General features: G+C 28.8%; 7 protein-coding genes across 7 annotated transcripts; 3 read left to right on the top strand and 4 right to left on the bottom strand.

The window, feature by feature from the left end:
- Positions 1–74: 74 nt before the first annotated feature.
- On the bottom strand, positions 75–1,642 carry Stoml2 (stomatin like 2). Its single transcript, XM_035092705.1, has 4 exons — positions 1,506–1,642; positions 1,265–1,390; positions 775–1,171; positions 75–689 (listed from the first exon to the last, which is right to left on the bottom strand). The coding sequence occupies exons 1-4, from the start codon at positions 1,551–1,553 to the stop codon at positions 115–117; spliced, it is 1,146 nt and encodes a 381-aa protein (XP_034948596.1). The 5' UTR covers positions 1,554–1,642; the 3' UTR covers positions 75–114.
- Positions 1,643–1,841: 199 nt separating this feature from the next.
- Positions 1,842–3,284, bottom strand: Uba5 (Ubiquitin-like activating enzyme 5). The gene has a single exon (XM_035092579.1). It carries the CDS (start codon positions 3,125–3,127, stop codon positions 1,943–1,945), a length of 1,185 nt encoding a protein of 394 aa, XP_034948470.1. The 5' UTR covers positions 3,128–3,284; the 3' UTR covers positions 1,842–1,942.
- A 103-nt stretch (positions 3,285–3,387) lies between these two features.
- Positions 3,388–7,304, bottom strand: Rlip (Ral interacting protein). The gene is made up of 7 exons (XM_035092575.1): positions 7,270–7,304; positions 5,933–6,184; positions 5,689–5,827; positions 5,142–5,407; positions 4,789–5,050; positions 3,692–4,718; positions 3,388–3,608 (listed from the first exon to the last, which is right to left on the bottom strand). Exons 2-7 carry the CDS (start codon positions 6,015–6,017, stop codon positions 3,501–3,503), a joined length of 1,887 nt encoding a protein of 628 aa, XP_034948466.1. The 5' UTR covers positions 6,018–6,184; positions 7,270–7,304; the 3' UTR covers positions 3,388–3,500.
- Positions 7,305–7,580: 276 nt separating this feature from the next.
- Positions 7,581–9,714, top strand: LOC118072585 (glucose dehydrogenase [FAD, quinone]-like). The gene is given in 4 exon segments (XM_035092573.1): positions 7,581–7,607; positions 7,675–8,025; positions 8,027–9,265; positions 9,345–9,714. Coding segments are annotated over 3 exon segments (1,917 nt in total). The 5' UTR covers positions 7,581–7,607; positions 7,675–7,698; the 3' UTR covers positions 9,696–9,714.
- Positions 9,715–9,912: 198 nt separating this feature from the next.
- Positions 9,913–16,207, bottom strand: LOC118072903 (prion-like-(Q/N-rich) domain-bearing protein 25). The gene is made up of 13 exons (XM_035093071.1): positions 15,947–16,207; positions 15,138–15,293; positions 14,920–15,054; positions 14,712–14,849; positions 14,328–14,600; positions 14,117–14,257; positions 12,181–12,318; positions 11,800–11,928; positions 11,132–11,278; positions 10,899–11,033; positions 10,547–10,807; positions 10,304–10,483; positions 9,913–10,055 (listed from the first exon to the last, which is right to left on the bottom strand). Exons 1-13 carry the CDS (start codon positions 16,011–16,013, stop codon positions 9,994–9,996), a joined length of 1,962 nt encoding a protein of 653 aa, XP_034948962.1. The 5' UTR covers positions 16,014–16,207; the 3' UTR covers positions 9,913–9,993.
- Positions 16,208–17,067: 860 nt separating this feature from the next.
- LOC118072591 (uncharacterized) lies at positions 17,068–18,560 on the top strand. Its single transcript, XM_035092584.1, has 6 exons — positions 17,068–17,199; positions 17,302–17,439; positions 17,671–17,802; positions 17,903–18,046; positions 18,115–18,234; positions 18,352–18,560. The coding sequence occupies exons 1-6, from the start codon at positions 17,112–17,114 to the stop codon at positions 18,423–18,425; spliced, it is 696 nt and encodes a 231-aa protein (XP_034948475.1). The 5' UTR covers positions 17,068–17,111; the 3' UTR covers positions 18,426–18,560.
- An 811-nt stretch (positions 18,561–19,371) lies between these two features.
- On the top strand, positions 19,372–22,515 carry Non2 (upstream activation factor subunit spp27 homolog Non2). Its single transcript, XM_035092580.1, has 5 exons — positions 19,372–19,497; positions 20,552–20,642; positions 20,927–21,243; positions 21,330–21,565; positions 21,655–22,515. The coding sequence occupies exons 1-5, from the start codon at positions 19,455–19,457 to the stop codon at positions 21,769–21,771; spliced, it is 804 nt and encodes a 267-aa protein (XP_034948471.1). The 5' UTR covers positions 19,372–19,454; the 3' UTR covers positions 21,772–22,515.
- Positions 22,516–22,572: the final 57 nt, after the last annotated feature.

Raw genomic sequence — 22,572 nt, 5'->3', positions numbered from 1 at the left:
ATAATATAAATAATTTGTTCTACAATAATTTTTTATTAAAAATAATTTTTTAATTTCTAAAATAAAGATTCATATTAATGATTTAAATTAAAATTTATTAATCATATTACTGCTCTAAAGTAATTTTGAAGATTGTGATTTTATTTCTTTATGTTTTTCAGCTTCTTCTTTATCGCTGTAATATTCATATACTTCATCAGTTTCATTATTTTCATCAAATTTAGTTTGATTGTGTAATTGGGATTGATTTTTTCGTGAAGGAAGAATATGTTTATATATTGACATTGCTTGAGTCACAACACCGGAGATATCAGATACATTACTTGGAATTATTAATGTATTACTTGTTTTTGCTAATTTATTGAATGCTCGAACATATTGTTCAGCAATACTCAATGAAGCTGCATCTTTACCATCTTGTAAACTTAAAGCATTTGCAACCATTTGAAGACTCTTAGCACGAGCTTCGGCAACTGCCAAAAGTGCAGCAGCTTCTCCACTTGCTTTATTTATTTGCTCCTGTTTCTCAGCCTCTGATGCAAGAATTCTAGACTGTCTTTTACCCTCAGCAACATTGATATCTGCAGTTCTAATACCTTCAGATTCTAAAATTGCTGCTCGCTTTCGACGTTCAGCTTCCACTTGCATTTGCATTGCTTCTTGAACTCTCGTTGGTAATCTTATATCACCTGAAATTAAATTTCATTATTAGACTTTTAAAATAATATAAATTTTTAAATGTATTTTTTATTTTAATATTTTTAAATAACATACGAATTTCATATCGAAGACAAGTAATCCCCCAAACCTCACTAGCTTTATTTATACTGGCAACAATGTTAACATTAAGACCTTCTCTTTCTCTAAAGACGTTATCTAAAGAAATTTTTCCTAATTCAGATCTCATTGTAGTTTGCGCGAGCTGTATTATAGCAAATTCAGGATCTTCAACTCCATAAGATGTCAAATAAGGATCATTTATTCTAAGATATAAAACACCATCAATATCCAGAGTAACATTATCTGCTGTAATTGCACTCTGCTTCGGTACATCGATAGCAATTTCTTTCAAGCTCTGGACATATTTTATTTTATCAATAATGGGAACTAACATATTAAAACCAGGCTCTAGAATTCTATGAAATTTTCCCATTCTTTCTACAATCCAAGCCTAAAACATTGTTTTTTATAAAAAAATAACCAGGTATCTTTTAATATAATTGATATATTCAACGAAAAGAGATAGAAGTTTTTAGAATCAAACCTCTTGCTGTGGCACAAACATTATTATTGTATTTAATGGCGTAGTAGACCTTTGTCGCACTTGAAGAGGATATAACGGAATGAATGATGAAGATGATGGGAAAACATCTGGATGAGCTACAGAATTCTGTAAATTACGTTTAAAGTTTCATCATTTTATACAATTTTGTTAGGTTATACAAACTTTAAAAAGAACATTCGTTTAGAACGTATGTTATTATGATACAAGCATATATTCTTACCCGAATAATTCCTAAACTACGTGTCATAAATCTTGCTTTTCCAATCATTTTAAAACATTCGTTAAAAATAAATGTCGAAAAAATTGTTTTTGTACCGGCAACAGCAACTTGTCGCGTGGGGTGTAGTGAAAACCGGACGTTTATAAAACTACATGTCGCGCTCATGTAATTCATGAAAATCAGAGTTGATATGAACTTTTTGATTGGGCGTTTAAAATTTTTTTTCAATTTAAACTATGAACTCATTGCTAGCAAGGTATTTATAATAACTTGGTTAAAATGATTGGTTAATTGATAAATAATTTAAAAATATAAAATTGAAATATATTTTCGCATATGAATATTAATTTTATTATGAAATTGAGAATAAACTTGACAATAATAATAACAATAAAAATAATCTTTCCAGAGTATATGTATACAATCTTCGAATATTATTAACTATTATAAACTGATTTTATTTCAGCCATTAATTCATTTAATTTAAGTGCGTTGTCATCAGTGACTTCTTCAGTACCAGTACAATCTTGAGGAATGGTATATGCTTGTCGTACTCCTTGACATAGTTGCGTAGATACAGGATTTTCTTCCAGTACTTCAGGAGTTTCATCAATCAATGAAATACCCCATTCATTATCTTCATGAAGTGGAGTAGCATCTTCAGTTGCTTCAACTGCTAATTCTTCTTTCGGGATAGCTTGATAGTCCTTCTGTCGTTGTCTACAAAATGTATCATCACAATTAGGATTAGGTCTAAGTGTCATGGAAGGGAAGAAATCCTGCATTGCATTGTATCCCAGGTAGTAAGAAGTATTTCCAAAATTGAGTAAATATTTTAATGCATTCTGGGCCAAAAAACCAGCAACGATACCCATTGTTGTAGGTAATGATGCAGCACAAACACCTTCTCGTTTCAGAGTTTTCTCATCAATATTTGATGCTACAACCAAAGGAGGAGCACAGGCAAAACAAGCAGTTTCTCCAGGAATTATAAATTGAATATGCCCACTCACAGCATTTTCTGATACTCCACTTTCAAACCATTTAATATTTAATTCATTACATGCCATATTAATGGTCATTCTTGCTTCAAAATTATCAACACAACTTAATACCAAGTCAACTGGACCATTCGTGAGACTTGAAGTGTTGATAGCTTTCATAAAATCATCAAAATGATCTACAGTAGTAATATTATAATTATGAGTTTCAATTTGAACGTCAGGATTTATAGATTCTAATGTTTTTGCTGCTGCATCAACCTTGCTTAATCCAACTTGATGAGGTTGAAAAAATAAACGATTCATATTAGCCAATTCTACCTTGTCATAGTCGAATAAGACTAATTTTCCAATACCACATCTGGTAAACATTTCAGCAGTAACACTGCCAACTCCACCAACTCCTACAATAGCAACTGTTAATTCACGAATTTTCTCATAGTTTTCAACAATTCCCATTCGTTTTAATGCCATCAATCGACTGTATGGATTTGTATCCACCACTTCACTTGACAATTGTTCAATCTTTTCACGAACATGTGATGCATTTTTTGATTTTTCAATTTCCAATTGTAATTCTAATGTTTTTATTCGTTGTTTTAACTCTTCTATGGTACTCATTTTGTCGAATAGCAATATTATAATTAATTACAAAATTTTTGAGAACAGATCATACAAAGTAAACATATGTTCTTTGACAGATTCCAGATTTTAACTGAAAGAACTCTCAAGTGATCCACGTAGTAACGACTTCAACGCTCACCATATACATCGTCACCACACACAACTATACTTTCTATCACAACTACAATCACTGACTTATGTCGATAAAATCGGCTTTTAATAAAAAGATTGAAAAAAAATATTAATTACCATTGTAGTTAGTCTTTTATACAAAAATTAGGTTTATTGCAATTTAAATAATTAGTCTATTATTAACATTGATTAGCATTCATAATATACACACGAAAATGCAAATATTTGAATGAACTCTTTAAACATTTTTTTGCGCCATTAGTTGATGAATAGCTAGTTGAACTCTTAACTCTACACAAGCATCTTTTTCTTCTATAATACTTTTTATGAGTGTCATCATTTTTTTCTGAATAAAAAAAAAAATAAAAACATTAAATTATCTTTACTTAAAAAACATCAATTAAATCAGTATCAAATGATTTAGTTTACCTCAAGTAGTTGATTTTCTTTAGCTAATTGAATCATTGCTGTAATTTCTGCTTCATTTGGTGAATAAATTCGTGTTTCTTTTGGCCTCAATGTTTCAGATCCTTTTTCAAAAATTAAGTCATTCAATCGTTTTATTTCATTTTTTTCTTGCATAATTCGCGTTCTTAGTAATGCTTCCATATTAATTAATTCTTCATAAATTAAACTTTCTCTTAATCTTTCCATTGAATCTTCTTTTTCTAGTGGTTTATTTTCAGATTCTTCAGCTTTTATTTCAGAACTAATATCTAATCCATCAACATTATCTTTGCCAGTTGTGAATGATTTTTTATCACTTCCATCAATATGTAAATCATGCTTTTCTGGTTTTACTTTCATTTCTTCAATATTTTTTACATTATCTGATTTGGCGATTGAACCTGATAGACGTCTTGATTGATCAATTACTTGATTTTCGTCGTTACCTTTAACTTCTTCATCTAAACTTTTTTGCGCTTGTCCTTCAAGTTTTTGTACAGTCTTATATTTTCGTTTTAACTGAGTAATAAGTCTCTGCACTTCCCATAATTGTTCTTCTCTTGCTTTAGTAACAAATCCATCATTCATTTGCATATGAATTTGAGATAAGAGTGATTCTTGTTTGGCTAACTCTCTAGCAATGCTATCAACATCATCAGGCAAGTTGGTACTACCTGAAGGTAATGGAGGAATATATTTTGTTAATTTAAGTTCTGGAAACAGAGCTTTACAGTGGCATAAAAGCGCCAAAAGCAGTCTATGACTCATTTGCAAAACTGGACTCAATGTCATCGCAATTGCTTGCGCATTCATCTTGGTTGTTTTTTCTCTACTCGTTACGTGATCTAAATGCAATGTAACCCACGCTAAAAGTGTTTGATTGCACTCTGGAAGTTGAAGAACTAACTGAGATAGCTGATATTCTCTTTGTGCTACATCTTTTGTTGATGCTGCTTGTTCAAATTTTGATACCATCTCACTACTATCCAGTACTGGCTCTGGTAATTCTCTAAAACAATTTCGAATCATTGAAATTCAATTTAAAGATCATTGTTTATGTTTAGTACACAAGTAATTACTTGAAAAATAAAACTAAAAGACTTGTAGCAATAGTTGGATCAAACTCAAAAATATTCACTGTTTCTCGTTGATTGTAAAGCTTTTTCAGATGTTGAACTTTCGATTTAACACCTGGAACTTTATATAAACCTTCGGTAGTCATACCAAATTCCTCTAAATAATCGATACAGTTACGAACAACTAAAGGTAGCTCTACTCCATCATGACATCGACTTCTCTCAACAGCAAGATGAAGGCTGACTCCAAAAATTGGTTGAGCTTCTACGAATAAAATGTTCAGTAAAAAGTTGACATTAGTGTTTAACTTGTGTAAATTTAGATATTCTATAATATTTTCAAAAATAAATATTACCTCCAATATCAATGCCCTCTTCCACATGTTTACCTTTCTTTTTTTCTTTCAATTTAATCTTAATTTTATCCTTATCTTTATCCCGGTCTTTTTCTTTTCGTTTATCTTTATCTTCTTTATCATCTTTATGTTTTTCATCTTTATCACGTTTCTTTTTCTCTTTGTCTTTATCAGTTTCTTTGTCTTTTCCATCTTTTTCTCTAGATTTTTCTCGTTTCTTTGATGGAAACTTGAAAGTTTTTGTTTTTTTACTCTTCGAAGGGCTTCTGAGAATCATTGATTATTTATTTGTTGAATAAGTGAATCAAAAATAAAAATATATTAACTTGTATAAGTTATAAATGCTCGAATAAATACATAAAAATTAAGAATAACGAAACTAATAAGAAAGATAAGAACCAAAAAATCACAAAAGGTTGAAGTTAGACGGTCTTTCATCCTGAGCTTTTTGAGAATAAATACAAACTATATTTAAAAAAATATATCTTCTAATTAGATTAGAGGTGTCGAGTTAATGTATTTAGAGACAGGAAGAAAAATAAATTACTTAGTCTCTTGATCTTCATCGGGTGAACTCTCGCCTTCTAGAGTAGCATAACCTCGATCTTTTCTATCCTTTTTATCTTTCTTTTTTCCACCTAATAATTCTTTTTTCGAATGTTTATCATGAACTCCTTCGTCGCTGACTAGAAACAATCACATTAACCTCGAAATTCTTCATTAATACTTACATAAATAAAAATATTAAACTATTCACATTAGAGGTTATGAAATGAATTCTGTCTACTTACAATCACTTTCATTACTTTTTCTTGCAGATTCTGATGCATAGAGTCCAGGAAATTCTTTCTCTACATCTGGACTTTCAAAATCCATTATTAAATGCTATTTTTCTATGATTTATACGTTTATTTTACGTTATTTATTCCATTAAACTAAAGATTGACACTACTCAATCGAACTAGTAGAACTCCACACCATATTCTTCCTCTCTTTCTGATATATAATTGTCTTTATTTTATATTTCTTCTTTATTTACATTTCTTACAGAAAAATTTAAAATTGAAATTAACAACTTTGTATTAAAAAACAATATCAATAAATAACAAACGCTCATACTAAGATTTAAAAATGAATTCATTTTACTCCAAAATCGAATTAAAACTCATCTTAAGTAAGTTTTATTTCGCAACTGGATTTATTTATTCATAAACTGGTAAACATAAATTTTATTTTGCATTTTGCAACAATAATTGTAATATTAATAATACTTATGCAGAAAAGGAATTTATTTATGTCAATACAAATGATCACTGATAAACTCAAGCGGGAACATGATAAATGAATAAAAGATTTTTTTTATTCAACAATGCGATAATAGAGGTATTAAAAAAAACACTAATGTTTATAATTCTTTCCAGGTAAATCCTTCAAATGTCTTAACTATTCAATGAATAGTTAAATTTTTTCTACAAACTTTTAAACAAAAAAAAGGCATTATTTCTTGCATGCATTGATGCACAATAATGCTATATCTTCTCAACCTACTTCTTCGACTTCATTAATCCTTCATCCACAATCATCATTGCGAAATTTATTTTAATGAAATGCGTATTTAATCGAGGAACTATCTCATGATCATATGTTATATTCACTTTGTCACTGGGTGACCTTGCCAGGATTTTTCTCTCATTCTGGAGTATGAGTAACTCTTGTTGATGATTATTACCAGCATATCTTGAAACAGTGTCTGGTCCAGTAGGTCAGTAACGGTCGAGAGTATCAGATCAAAATCATATTAGCATTGATCCGAAATATTGTCGAATTTTATCATTTTATAAAATTTTTCAATAAAAAAGATTTAACGTTATATTTGAAAGAACTTGAAAGAATTTAATAATTATATAATAATAAATAACTAAGTAATTTAATATTTAATAATATTGATTAAATGTTTGGTGTTATAATTTGTTCTTGGTGTTTGATAATACAATATATTACTACTATCTTCTAATATTTTGTATTGTTTGGTAATAATTAACAAAAAAAGTGGTTGCCTAATTTTAAATGAAAGGAAAGAAATTAATGACAATGGATTAATCAAATTATATTTCACACTTTTACTTACGAGCCTAAAGCCCAAATGACGTTAGATCCATCAGCTTTGAAATTTACCTTTCAATTTCTTCGAGAGCTTCGTTAGTGCGTGACATTGATCTGAAAACTCTTCTGATCATATTCTTTATCGTAAAAGTGATAATTTCATTAAGCGTATTATCAAGTTGTTTGGCAGTTACAATAGCTATATGATATAAGATTCTAAGTGGTTCACATAATATTTTTTAAATCATTTTTTGTTATATTTCTAAAATACCTGTCAAGTAGATGGAGAACATCTAAATCAAGATTCAACTCAACTCATCCTAACTTTGATGGTGAATTTGACAAGTATTTTTTGATTAAGATGTAAGTTTTTTATATTTTTCAATATCAAGTACTAATAATACAATAATTTTGATTATTGTGGGTTCAGTGTTGTTTTTAGATATTTAAATAAATGGCTGCTTACATGGTGATTATATTTTCTCTTGCGATTCTGCACTTTGGAATGTCAATGCCACCCTTCGATTATCTGAAGAACATTTTAAACTATTTTAGGCAATATCCACCGTTCCCTAAATTATATTCTAATCAGGAACCTCCAATATTATCATCTTACGATTTTATAATTATTGGAGCGGGTTCTGGAGGATCAGTGGTAGCGAATCGCTTAACAGAGATTGGAGATTGGAAAGTTTTGCTTTTAGAAGCTGGAAAAGAAGAAATTTTCCTCACTGATTGGCCTCTTTTGGCAGCAGCGATGGAAGTGACAAGCTATAATTGGGGGATACAAAACAGAACCAAGTTCATCAAAACATAATAAAAACAAGGGATATTGTCTATCAATGATCAATGGTTGTTGTAATTGGCCAAGAGGAAAAGCAGTTGGTGGAACATCTGTGATAAATTTTATGATTCATTCGAGAGGATCAGAAAAAGATTTCAATCAGTGGGAAGCTAATGGAAATAAGGGATGGAGTTATAGAGATGTTTATCCGTATTTTTTAAAAATGGAAAAATTAAATATAAATATGAATAATGAAATTAAAGGAATAAACAGGAATATTCATGGAAAAAATGGTTATTTGGATGTCACTTTTGCTCCTTGGACTTCTAAATTACGAGATAAATTTTTAGATGCCGGCGAAGAATTAGGATATAACATTAAAGACTGTAATGAAGCTAATCCCATTGGATTTTGCCCTGCTCAAGTTAATTTACGTCATGGTAGACGTGTAAGTGCTTACAAATCATATTTAAGACCAATAATAAAGCGAAAAAATTTTCATTTGCTCAAAGAGTCAATTGCTACCCAAATTGTGATTGATCCCATAACTAAAGTAGCAACTGGAGTCAAATTTGTAAGGAATGGAAAGTCATTTTATATAAAAGCTAATAAAGAAATAATATTAAGTGCTGGTAGTATCAATTCACCCCAATTATTAATGTTATCAGGTGTTGGCCCTAAAAAACACTTGGAAACACATGGAATTAATGTTGTTCAAGATTTGCCTGTAGGGTTTAATCTCCAGGACCATATTAGTATGGCAGCCTTGACATTTCTAGTAAATGATAGTGTTACTATCGTAGAAAATAGAATTGCTACTGATTTTAAAAGTGCCTTTGACTATTTAGCTTATGGTATGGGTCCCCTTACTGTGCCATCTGGAGCCGAAGCTCTGGCTTTTATCAACACTAAAAAAGATTATTCAAAATATCAAACAAATGACTCACCTGAAAATGATGATCCAGATATTGAACTTGTATTTGGTATCGGTTCAATGGCTGGAGATTTATCAGGAACATTACGAAATATATTTAATTTACCAAATAAATGGTTTTATGAAGTTTTTGGTAATTACATTGGTCGAGATGCTTTTAGTATTGTTCCTGTTTTGCTGCATCCTAAAAGCCGAGGTCGTGTAAGTCTTCGAAGTTCAAATCCATTTGATCCGCCAATTCTTGAAGCTAATTATTTTGATGATGAAGAAGACTTGAAGACGCTGGTGGGAGGAATTAAAAAGGTATGTCATCATTTAATATAATATATATTTATTAACTATTTTTACAATCTCTATATTCTACAATAAATTATATTTTCAGGCAATAAAAATAGCATCAACACAATCATTTAAAATGTATAATGCAACACTTTTACCCGTAAAATTTCCCGGATGTAAACACTTGGAATTCAATTCTGATGAATATTGGGCTTGTGTGTGTCGACAAATATCGACAACGCTTGGACACTTCGTTGGTACATGTAAAATGGCACCAAGAGAAGCTAACGGTGTTGTTGATCATAATCTTAAGGTATACGGAATCGAAAGATTAAGAATAGTTGATGCTAGTATAATTCCTTCTTTGATTGCTGGTCATACGAATGCGCCAGCTTATATGATTGGTGAAAAGGCCAGTGACTTAATTAAGGATGAATGGTTAAGGGAAAAATAGATATTAGAAATAATAAAAAAAAAAGGAGAAAAAAAAGTTGGAAAGGCACATAAGAGAAAATTAGAAACTATTTTACGAGGGTAGATAAATGATTGGTTGCTTGCTACCGAATACCTCGAACTAGTCACGCAAGAACAAATCGATCGTTTTACTTTGGTATATACTTGTGTATATTATAATAAATTATATCTTCTTTTAATATACCAGGTACTTTATAGCTTTTATGAAGCTCAAATAAATAAGTCAATTTTTAGACTATAAAAAAATAATCCATACTCAATTATCGTTATGTTGTAAACTAAAATATTTTTATAATTATCAAGTAAGGCAGTAATGATGTTATTATCAATTTGCCTGAACCTGAAACATAAATGTTATAATTATTTTTTCTATAATTAATAGTACTATTAATGATATCTGTATGATTACTGTAACCAAAGAATGCGTTTTTATTCTTTCAATTTAGATATCATTAAAAAATTATAAATAGAATCATTTATTTCTATGTAATGATCAATTAAAAAAAGGTATAAAAAAAGAATTTAAAACACATTCTCTGATAAGATTAATGTTATAATATTTTTAGTAGTGATAAAAATAAAACGTACTATTTTCACTAAACCTAATACAGTCTAGTTTATTCTCTGTTAGAATATAATCTTGTGCACAGGAACAAATATTATTTATACAATCAATATTAGCTACTTCATGAGGTTTTAATTCTGTATCTGATGTAGGTAAGACACATTGAGATCGACTATAACATGGTTTTCCAATCATTTCTGGATCTGAAAATATCATTTTTATGTATAATACAATATTAAATTTATATTTAATATTTCAAAACTTACTTAATTTTCTCACACATTCTGTTTCTCGTGGTTTCAAATCTAAAACACATATACACTTGTTTTCTTCACCACATTTTGTATTTTTTAAAAATAAGGAACATTGTGAATCTTCTTCACAAAAGTCTCCTAACTTCATTGCAGCTTTAAGACATCTTTTTTTATCATTTGATAGAGCATAATCTATTTTACAACTACATACTCCAGAACAACGTGAATTTAATGTTATGCATTCCTCATCATTTGTACAATTTTGTCCAAGATCTTTAAAATAAAAATAATTCAAAAAATGAACTAATAAATTTAAAAATAAACATTTTATTATGGTAAATGTGATAATAAAAGAAATAGTTACTTGCACTTTGAAGGCATTTTGTACCATCAGCATTGGAATGATGTAAAAGCGGACAACTGCAAAAACCATCAGAACAAAATGACTTAGATCCTTCAACGTAACAGTTGTAATTCGTTTGACAGATTTTTCCGAGGCCTAAATGTACAATGTCATACAATAAATATATTAATCATTGCAATAAAGAAAAAACATAAATAAATAAATGCATTACAAATTGAAAAATAATGACCAACCCACAGATTCGTAACATCTTCTTTGTTCTGCTTCATAGTGTGATCCATCGGAACAAACACAAATATTACCTCTACATTCTGCTTGACTGGTGAAGGTCATTTCACATTGGATGTTCTCATCACAAGGGTCTCCCAAGTTTGTAACAACTAAAAATATGAATTTATTAACATACTATTGAGGAGTAATGTGAATGAGGTACAAGTGAATTGATCAAGTAGATAATAATATAAAGGAAATGATAATCATGCAGTCTGATGCACACGAAACGTTTCTATAATTGCGAAATACATGTACCTATCATTAAAATATCATCAAAATGATCATTAAACTATTGATCAGAAAGTCAATTTCAATAGAATAGAGATAAGTTTTCAATCACTGATATGATTATGGTTTTAAAAGAAACATAATCACTAAATAGATCTAATATCGTGTACATCAGGCTCAAGACACCGTTTGTTGGTCGTCTGCTACGCTTCAAATAATGTCTTTACGTGGGGGAGAACGAGGAAGGACTCCGTGGGATCCAAATCCCTCAGTACTTTCTCACTCCCATTCTATTCATTCCCACTACTTTATCTGCTATTGTTGAAGAAATACAGAGGTACATAGAAAGGATGGTACTCTTGTTTATTACAATACTTTTTTGTATTAAATTTGTACTTACTTTTTAGGCATTGCATATGAGTCCTATTTTTATTAACAACATATCCGTCCATACACATGCAAGTTTCTTGATTAAAGCAGTATGCGTTTTCAATGCAATCAACATCGTAGGTGCATGATTTCATTGTCTCTACAATTAGAACATTTAGCTCAATTATTAACTAGGTAATAGACTTGTTTTTTTTTTTTTGTTATTTAATTATTAATTCATTTGGATAATATGTTTTAATAGATGTTTTTATATTCAAGTTGAGTAATAATCAACATACTTCCTCAACAAGCTATTTATAAGAGCAAATTTTTTTTTTTATTAAAAAATTTATTTGATGTTAATTATATTTGTTGTAGTGGTGTAAACAATGTAAATAAAGAAGAGACATACGTGTGTGAAGCCTGCGATTAAGACAAGGATATACATGATGTCTAAATGCAACGGAAATCGTCGAGCATGAAGCCGTGACGAGGCAAAGCACAAGAAACACGAGAACACTGTGATTCTTCATGAATCTTGAATTTTTATTTCACTCATTACACTTTTCGTCTCACTGTCATTTGACAACTAGGATTAAATTTTATCCTTACTTTTTTATCAACTATTATTATTGCCATTTTCACTTAATATGACAATAATATCGTATGTTTATTATTGCCATGCTTTGGAGTAATTTTAGTGTAAACAATTCCAAACTTTAATCAAACTCAACCAGACAGCAATCATATAACGACTGGTAATGAAAGATGAAAAAAAAACATTTATTACGTCGCAACTATTTTCATCTCTCTTTCATGTTTTCTTTCTCTTTATACTATATTGCATTACGCAATTCGGGTTTGTCTATTATGCTCAGCTGTCAAACACACGTGTATTCATCCTTGACAGATGCTACATTGTGCTATTAACATTGTATGTTACTTTAAACAATTTTATTATTAAGCAATGATAGGTAAAAACGGAATATTATCGAGATAAAATTATTATTTCGACATTTATGCTAAGTGCTTCAATGAATTTTCGTCCAAGTCTAAATTTTAATTTATCGATCGATATTTCAGTTGGTTAACCGCACGTTATTTGAGTAAAATTGAGAAAGAAATTGAGAGCGAGGACGTACAAACGCGTGCTCGCGAACGACTGAACCGGCTGCAGAGTATAAAAGTGGATCGAACGTTGTATAGGTACTAAGCAAAGGGCCGTGGGGAATGAACTTCCTCCGGTTCTTATTAAACTTATTATTTCTTAACGATCGTAATTAATAGAAACACTTATTAATGTTAACGTTGTTATTGTTAATGATAATGATAATTTATTGATTTTTTATTATATCAGACATGATTACTTACGTCTCATCCGAAGAAGAATATGAGTCACTTGATTTGATAAATTTGAAGATGAAATCATTGTAATTATTATAAGAAACATATATAAGTTATGAATATTTCGTGTCATTGCTGTATATACAGTCATTTTGAGTTGAGTTCAAGATTCACCGTGATTCCTTTGACTTTCCACCCACTACTATACATATACTACACACTAGTCTTCCCTTTCTCTTTGTCCTCTCACTCTTGTCAGTATCTTTTTATTTTCTCTTTCTCCTACTTTTTTTTTCGTCGAATTTGGAGTTTTTGTTATTTGTCCTATTTAACATTTTTTTTCGTCGGTTTTGATTATCTGCTTATTTAAACCTAAAAAAAGAAATTCCATTTTTGTCAAAATTTATAGTCACTATGTCTTAACGAACTAAACTTACAACCAGGTAATGCTGATTCGCATATTGTTATCTAATCTCTGTAAAAAAAAGTGGATATTTCTTAACACTTGTGTAGAGGAAGAAGCGGGTAAGGAAGTAGGACACAGCTAAAAGAATAATAAATGAATAATTTCATAATCTATAGAAATTATGCATAATTTTGTATTTTTAAGTAATTGAATTTAAGTTGATAAATTCTCTAAAATAAATTTATACTGTTTTTCAAATTTCCTCATCTCTTTTCCTCTTTTTTCAAAAAAAAAATTTTATATAAATACCTTATCATTTATAAATAAATAAAATATTCTTTACCCTATAATACTATCTCGTTACCATTAATACCTAATTTTTCAACAATAAAGCTATCATTTGTACTCAGCATATATATTTGATGCCTTTAACTAAGTACTTATTCAAAACTTATTAAGTAATAATAACATAATTGTCATTAATGCTAACGATATTTTTCCAGTAGTTGCCCCATCTGAAATTATGTCAATTAAAATTCAAAATGAATAAATATTTTATCTATCTAATCATATTTGTTCAATTGTGATGTTTACTTACCAGTTGCTACACATTTCCCTTCAACATTAGTAAAGTTTTCAGCACACGCACAAATCCTATCAATACATTTTAAATTCTTTACGTCTTCGGATAATATCCCTTGATAGCATTCGTAATCTTCAGTACATGCCTCACCAAGTTCTAGTGACATGATGATATAAGTACGTTTAAATAATTTTCAAATAGTAAATAGTAAATAAATTATTCTTACCTTTATTTGATATACATTTACCAATACTAAGAACAAAGTGACTTTTATTCCAACACTGACATCTATTATCAATACAATCAGCTTCGTCAAAAGCTTTAGAACATTGTTCTGATTCCTTGCATTCTCCCATAATTGCTTGAGCTTTTGGAAGGCACCCTTTTCCATCTTTAGTTAATACAGAAATTTTAGAACACTCACATTGATTTGTTTCATTGCATTGTGCATATTCTACATGTGAACATTCTTGATTGACTGTACAATATTCACCAAAACCTACCAAAAATTGATTCAATTTAATACTTTAAATTATTAATATATTAATACTGACTTAATGTTGAAATTTTTATTTTTTTCATTTTAATTTAATTTATAAAATTTACTCACCAACACTCTTCCAACATTTTCCATTAATATGGTGAAAACCAGTGATACAAACACACTGATCGTTTACACATGTAGTATTAGGCATGTTCACTAAACATTGTTTATTGTCTTGGCAGTTTCCTCCAATATGATTGACAACTGTAAAAATTTTTCTGTTAAAATATATTTATATTTTTAAAAATTTATAATTGTTTTATTATTATATTACTTGGAAGACAGCGACTATTAGAAGAGTCTCCAACATAATTAGGTTTACATTGACACTGAGAAGTAGTTGTATTGCACCAAATATTGTCTGAATAACACTCTTTATCATATTTACAAACTCTGCCAACAACACCGCCTAAGAAACACCATCAATACCAATTAAATGATTAATAGCTAAGTATGTAAATATAAGTACTGAAATTTATGAATATTACAAACCTAAATTCTTTGATTCTCTCAAAGATGTACGAGGTAGTTGACACGATTTCAAATTTTCACGTGAATCACCACATAAACATTTACCATCTCGACAAATTGAGTTTGGTGAAAATTTTTTTTTGCAATCATCAATATTTGTACAAGGGTAGTCCATTTCTGTGAATAAAATAATAAATATTTTAAAAAGTATAATCATATTAATGTACGAATGTTAACACTATAAGGAACATGATAAAAACATCCGTTGATGTTATCATAGGAATGACGTTCATTTTAATAAAATGAAAACTACTATTTATCACAACCCTCTAAAAATATATTACTTTCAATGATTTATTTCAAAATCGAATGTCAGTCTTTCTTCCTAACAATGAGTAATTAAAAAATATAAACACTGAAAATAAATTAAAAAAACTAACGCTGAGTTGGAGACTTTAATGCTTGTTTTTATATTCCATATTTTCTCACTTGGCAATATTGTTGCGATTTCTCCTATTATTTTTTAAATATAACAAAAAATTTTACAAATCATGTAAATACCTTCAATGAAATATGATAAAAAAATTTGGTTTCATTTATTTTTCACTTTAATTCATTAGAAAGCATTAGATATTCTGAATTTATTTTGATACTGATATGATCAATAAATTCTTATTGAGAAATAAGAATATAAATATGATAAATTCCTTTGACATTACGCGAAAACAACTGTTACTTCATGAACAAGATAACTTCTGAATGTGCAAAAATGATAATTCTAACAAAAGTTTATGTATATGTTAAATTGAACAATATTTTTAAAAACTTACCAAAATCTTTACAGTTTACGAAGTAAGCTAAGAAGAACAATAAGGAAATAGCAATAATAAACCTCATTTTAGTATCGATTAAATTTAAAGAAAAAACAATACTAAAAACACTGATTAGATTAATTGAATAGTATAATTAATTAAAATTGTTTGTTGTTAAATAGAAATTGGTAGAAAAGATCAACGAAACATGTATTATTTGTACCAATGATCCTATTAATTGATGATCAAACTGAGAACTGACGCTTGGAAGCTACGACTAACTCACATACACGTCAATTTTCTCCCTCTCAGTGAACTTCATTTCTACAGAGTGGATTCCCCACTCTTGCGGTTTGCAGATTGCACAGATTCGCATAGCATCGTGGTAATTTCACTTTTCGCTTTTTGAACTAAGCCATATTAAACTGATATCTGAAAAAAAGAAAATGTTCAATCAATGTTATTACCACAATACTTTTGACAATATATTTAATTTTAATAGCTATTAATTGCATGAGTTATTTTCGTTTATTTATTATAGCACATATGTGGATTTCTTGATAAATTTAGGTAAAGATCAGAGTTCATGATCAGAGGTCAATTGATAGATTTTTCGGCACCTACAGAAGATATTTTAAACTTATTCAAGTCGTTTTACCTTATGTAATTGAACCATTTAAAAATACTTTATATACAATAGTCATAGTGTATATATGTTAGTCATTTTTTATGAAAGAAGCAATAAGATCATATTAAACGGTATAAAAACAATTTTAAAAGTTAGCTATGATCCTATCAATTTTCTAAGTATTTTTTATTTTAATGCTATTTTTTATTTTACGACAAATACTATAAATTTGAAATGTTTTATTTGAATAATTACTCAACTCTATATATAATCTTAGGTATGAGTAACTGTTAATAGTGAGATAATTGAAATTAATAATGATTTAACAGTTTCTAAATTTCGATTTTTTTGATAGGGAACATGTGTGTGGCTATTATAGGGGATTCATTCACTCTGATTTTCTATGAAGATAAGCTAACTAAAGTTTCCCCCCACTATTTAAAAAATAATATCCGATAAGAATTATCTTTGTCAGAAACAGAAAACTTGATGTTATGCTACAACAGTTTGAGTTCATTTTTCATTCGTTACACACCTCAAGTTTTTCGTTTCAACATGAAAAATATCAAGAAATTTATTCTATTTAAAGCAATGCTTTGTTATTTGCTTATTGAATTAACCGTCCAAGCTGCTCGAATACCTCGTAGGTTCTATACGAATAATTATAATTTCTATTGAAAATAAAAATATAATTAATCGATTATTGCTTAAATTAAATCTGGTAATAATAAGTATTTATTTTTAGAGGTACGAAAGAAAATCAACGAAAAGTGTCAAAGAGACAGAGAATGTCTTGATGAGAATGCATTTTGTGATAGCAGAGATATGTGTCACTGTGAAGACTATTATTTTCATACTGCAGATCTTTCTAGCTGTCATGCAGGTAAAATTTATATTGTACAAAAATATATATTGTGATCATTGACTATGTATGTATTCATCATGCAATTATTGATAAGCTATTTTATTTTAATGTAACTGTGAATAATTACCTTTTCGAATATTCAATGATTCACAATAATGACTCATTAGTACATTTAAATCACTTTATTATCATGTGAAAGTATGTACGTATTATTTATCAAATTAATCAGCTTTTTAAATTGTCTCTTAGCCGCTGGGCTTCTTTGTGAATCTAATGATGATTGTAATACGATGGCCAACGGAGAATGTGGTTCTGAAAAAAAATGTACATGCAAGAAAGATTATATACTCGATAATAAAAATTCATCTAACTGTTTCATGAGTAAGTATATGTAATCAAATGAAAAATCATTCCTGGACATTTCTTTTTTTGTCTTTACTCAGGACACTTTATTTTACTTACGTTATCTAATGTTTTCAAGAACCAACACGTGATAATGACTTTTGTCAAGAAACTCAACATTGTGTAGAAACAATTGGATCAGCAATTTGTATTAATAACAAATGTAAATGTTACGGAAGTCACAGATTTGTTAACGAAACTGGAAAATGCATTTTATCCAAAGGTAATTAATCAATTATTAATAAATTAATAACGATCAATCATTGTCTATTAACTCTTTTGTCTCTACAGGTCTTTATCATTCTTGTCAACATAACTATGAATGCTATGATGGAAAAGAATCTAAGCCACTTTACTGTATTAATGGAGAATGTGCTTTTCTTCCTGAAGAGAAAAATGTTCCCGATGAAGGTTAATTAAACTCAATCATTATTATTACTTTAGATGATATTATTTTTGTTCTTTTCAATTTACTTTGCAAGAGTTTCATTCAAGTGATAATTGTTATATTAGTTTTAATTTTTCTAGGTACATGTTTTATATCATCTCCAACAACAATTGGATTAAGTTTAATATTATTTATTTATTCATTACATCATTAACACTTCGTTTAAGATTATTTCATATCAATTTTAGCTGTAATTTTTTAATGTTTTTTTTTAATGTATCCATTTGTACACTCAATTGTATAATGAACAAAAATTTTGAATAATTAATTTCAGTTATTGATGTACACATTTACCTCCAAAATCACTTGTTCTTCATCACTCATTGATAAGATAATAACATATTTATCAGCTGTTGATAATGTAAATGTCTTAAACTTATTTTTCGCTCTTTAGGTGTTTATTCTAATTCTAAATAGTAATATCTTTTTTTATTTTTTTCATTTATGAAATAAAAAAACATTTATTATTTATCAAACAAATGACTATTTAACATTATACTGCAAAATATATGTTTTAAATATTGTTTTGGATATAATTACACGTTTGTTTTGAGTAAAACGAAATCGCGCGGTGAGTCATACTTCATATACAGTTTATAGTATAATTTACTCAGAAAATTTCATCTTACTACACAAAGAAAATTCGTAAACTGACTCTTAAATACTGAATATTTTGTATGGGGCATCTAACAAAATAGGTAGAGAAAAAAAAATTACATTGATTTTGTCATCATCAAAACTTTGTAAATAATATATTTTACAAAATATTTGTAAAAAAATATATGTTAATTAAATGTCACAAACCAAAATTGTTAGCTGGTACTGTACATATGATCGCCAGAGTCGAGGAAGCTCTTAGTACAATCATATTGAAAATGTTTACAAGCCCTTGATAATATTGATTCCGAAGACCATTGAAAATATTGAAAAAAACGTATGGGGCATCTGAACAAAATTTTAGATAATAAAAAGTTGTCACAATTTTGTCTAAACGTTATCTTTTTTTATGAACAAATAAATGAATTATTGAAGTTTGAAGATTACGTTTGTTGAGTTTGCAAATCATCGCTTTCTAATTGGACTGTACTAACGGACGCTACACGAAGTGTGGCTACCTACCACAAGTTTCGACTATGCTTGGCTCAGTTGGCAGCAGAACGCACAGAGAGAAACAGCAATTACCATGGCCGACATATCTAAAGACGAGCTACGCAAAGAAATCACCGGTAAGTCATTATTACTCTTTATTTACAGTATTTCACATTATAATTTTATCGTATCTTAATTTGTTATTATAAAATCTATTATTTTATTGATAAATTTTTATCGGGAATTAAGTGAAAAACAGCAACTTTATTCTTGCTCGATTGGAGCTGCCTAAGAATTCAACATTGGAGTATGCGTTGCTGGCGTGCCCCACGTCGGCCATTGTACATGAGATATCTAACTTGGAGTGTAGCTTGAGCAATACTGAGCTAGTATTCACAGCTTTATTGAACAATTATCCGTGATAAATAATTCGTCCAAAAATTCACAAATTTTTTATTAATTTTTTTTTGTTTATACAAATTTTCGATAATCTTGACATTTTTGTGAAATAAAAATTTTTTTTTAAAAGAAAAACGGGCGTACGTATCATGGCGCGAGATTGTCTACTGCTGCATTATTCAATATAGAAGTAGAAAATGAATTTTTTTCTATTTTTTTTGATAAAAAATTTTTTTTCTATTATTTTTGTATTAAAACGTTATTTTATTGTTTTGTGTCTTTTCTATTTTTTGGACAAACTCCATTTTTAGCATAATTATCAAACTATTTTCTGATGTGTAATCAATAATATTAACAAAAACATGTAAAAAAAAAAATTTTCATAATAATTTGAAAAAGAAAAAAATTCCCGCTTTATGAAGGAGTATTATTGGGTAGTTAAAAAGAGTGGGGATGATTTAAGAATCAAAATAATAAAAAATGGTGAAAAAATTATAAAATAATACAGTGATAGTTTTAATAGTGAGTAGTTGACTAAAAGGATTAACTAGAAGAAGGACAAGATTTCCGATAGGCTTTCAGACATTATTTCGATAACAAAACGCAGCTGGTCGATTAGAGTAAGAGCGCGCTCTCGAGATCGCACGTCGCGACCTCGCAGTATCTGCTAAATGTTTGAAACATTCTACCGCGGGAAATATAGCTTTGATTTAATTTCCTCTTATCTTATCTCTTATTAAATGATTAATTTTTTCATCGCTAAAAATGTCTATGTTTTGAATTATTTTCCAGCCATTTTAAAAGATGCTGACTTGGAGACGACGTCTGCCAAGAAAATTAGACAACAAATTGAAGAGAAATTAGATATCGATTTAACTGAAAGGTAATATGAAATATTTTATTTAATTTTTTTCAAATTTACGACATCTGTGGACATATCTGAGTATTTTCAAAATTCATTGAAAATATAAATAAGAATAATATTCAATTATTTTTATGTCCAAGAACAAATGAAGGTACTCTGTGTGATGCTGAAAGAAATATAAGCATTCACTTCGTTCACCCTTGAACAATTAATATCTATATTTAAAATCACTTGATTTTTTTATCAAGATGATTAAAATTAATTGAACAAAATATTTCTAAAATACATTTTTATAATTATAGAAAAAAGGAAATTGATGATCTTGTAATGGAACATCTTCAAGACAAACAGGATGGCGGTAAAAAAAAGAAGAAGGATTCAAAAAATGATGTGAAAAGTGAAGAATCTGAAGATGGAGAAGAAGATGAGGATGAAGCATCTGAAGAAGAAGAGGAAGAAGAAGAAGAGGAAAAGAAACCGGCTAAACGAGGTCCTCCAAAGAAAAGTGCTACAAAACGTAGTAAGGGATCATCAGATGATGATGAAAGTGGATCTGATGATGATGCTAGCGATGAAGAATACAACCCCAAAAAAGTAGCTAAAACATCGCCGAAAAAAGGTAAATGACATATCCATAAAAATATAGTGAAAATAAAATCAATGAGTTGAAAAATAAATATTAATTAAATTCACTTTTAAAAACAGGAAAGCCAGGAAAAAAGATGAAAAAGAAGGGAAGTGACAGTGACAGCGATGCAGATTGGGAACAAACCAAAAAAAGTACAGGAGGTGCAAAAAAAGGTGGTGGCAAAGGTAAAGGAGGATACACGAGGGCAATAACTCTTTCTCCAGAGCTTGCAACACTTGTTGATGCTGAAAAAATGGCCCGTCATGAAGTTGTTAAAAAAGTGTGGCATATTATCAAAGAAAGGAATCTTTATGTATGTATTAATCATGAATCGTATTTTTATCACACAAATCTTTATCAAAAATTATAAAATATTAAATAAAACCTTTGAACATATTTTAGGATCCAAAAAATAAGCAATTTGCAATCTGCGATGATGAACTTCTCAAAGTTTTTGGAGTAAAACGCTTCAGGACTTTTGGTATGATGAAATACCTCAAAAATCATTTTTTAGATTAAGACGAAAATTTATTAACCATGGAACAACAACTAAAGGAGAAATCGAAATGGAAGAAAAACAGTTGGAAAATCTTTCATTCATTTTACAACAAAGTTCTCTACAACAGATCCGTAAACTCCGACAATTTATTATTGACAACTCGATTAAATTAATTTTATCAATCTGATTAGGGTTCTAGACTCTAAAAAATTATTCTATATAATACCACAATAAATTAAGTAAAGATATCGGTAATCATAATGACATTCAAATCAATAAATATACCGAAAAGCCCATTTTGTTAAAAAAAAATTATTCATAAAATTACATTGTTTAGTTGTGGGCATTAATCAATTATCAAATCATGTGTTAATTTGCTTTATTATAATATTACTTCAGTGACTGTACGAATCTATAAATCTCTTCTCTTTTACTTTTCTTATAAGTTTGATTTTAATTAAAAGTTGACTAGAAAATAATGATAAAAAAATATTACTCTCTTCGGATTTCCATTTTGTATGTTGGGCTTCATGAGACAGACGAGTGATAATGTGAGAATGTTTTGAGGAAGACTCTGTGCGTGTAAGAATAAAAAAATTAATAATTATAATAATAATGAATTGTGAGGAAGTAAGTACGAATGAAGAATAAATAAAAAAAAAAGGTAATAAAATTTAAATACACACATTTATAAACAGGAGATATCTTTTAATCATATGTACCTTTTCTGTATAAATAGTAAAGTTAAACTCAAAAAAAAAAAATATTTGATGAAAAAATGTCTGAAAAGATTTCATTGTATTGCAGTGTAATTAATGAAT

This window comes from Chelonus insularis, unplaced genomic scaffold (genome assembly GCF_013357705.1).
Source record: "Chelonus insularis isolate UGA/USDA-ARS -01 unplaced genomic scaffold, ASM1335770v1 contig_94_pilon, whole genome shotgun sequence".
Lineage (NCBI taxonomy): Eukaryota > Metazoa > Arthropoda > Insecta > Hymenoptera > Braconidae > Chelonus > Chelonus insularis.
The sequence above is the reverse complement of the archived record's forward strand: the minus strand, read 5'-3'. Positions and strand labels throughout refer to the sequence as shown.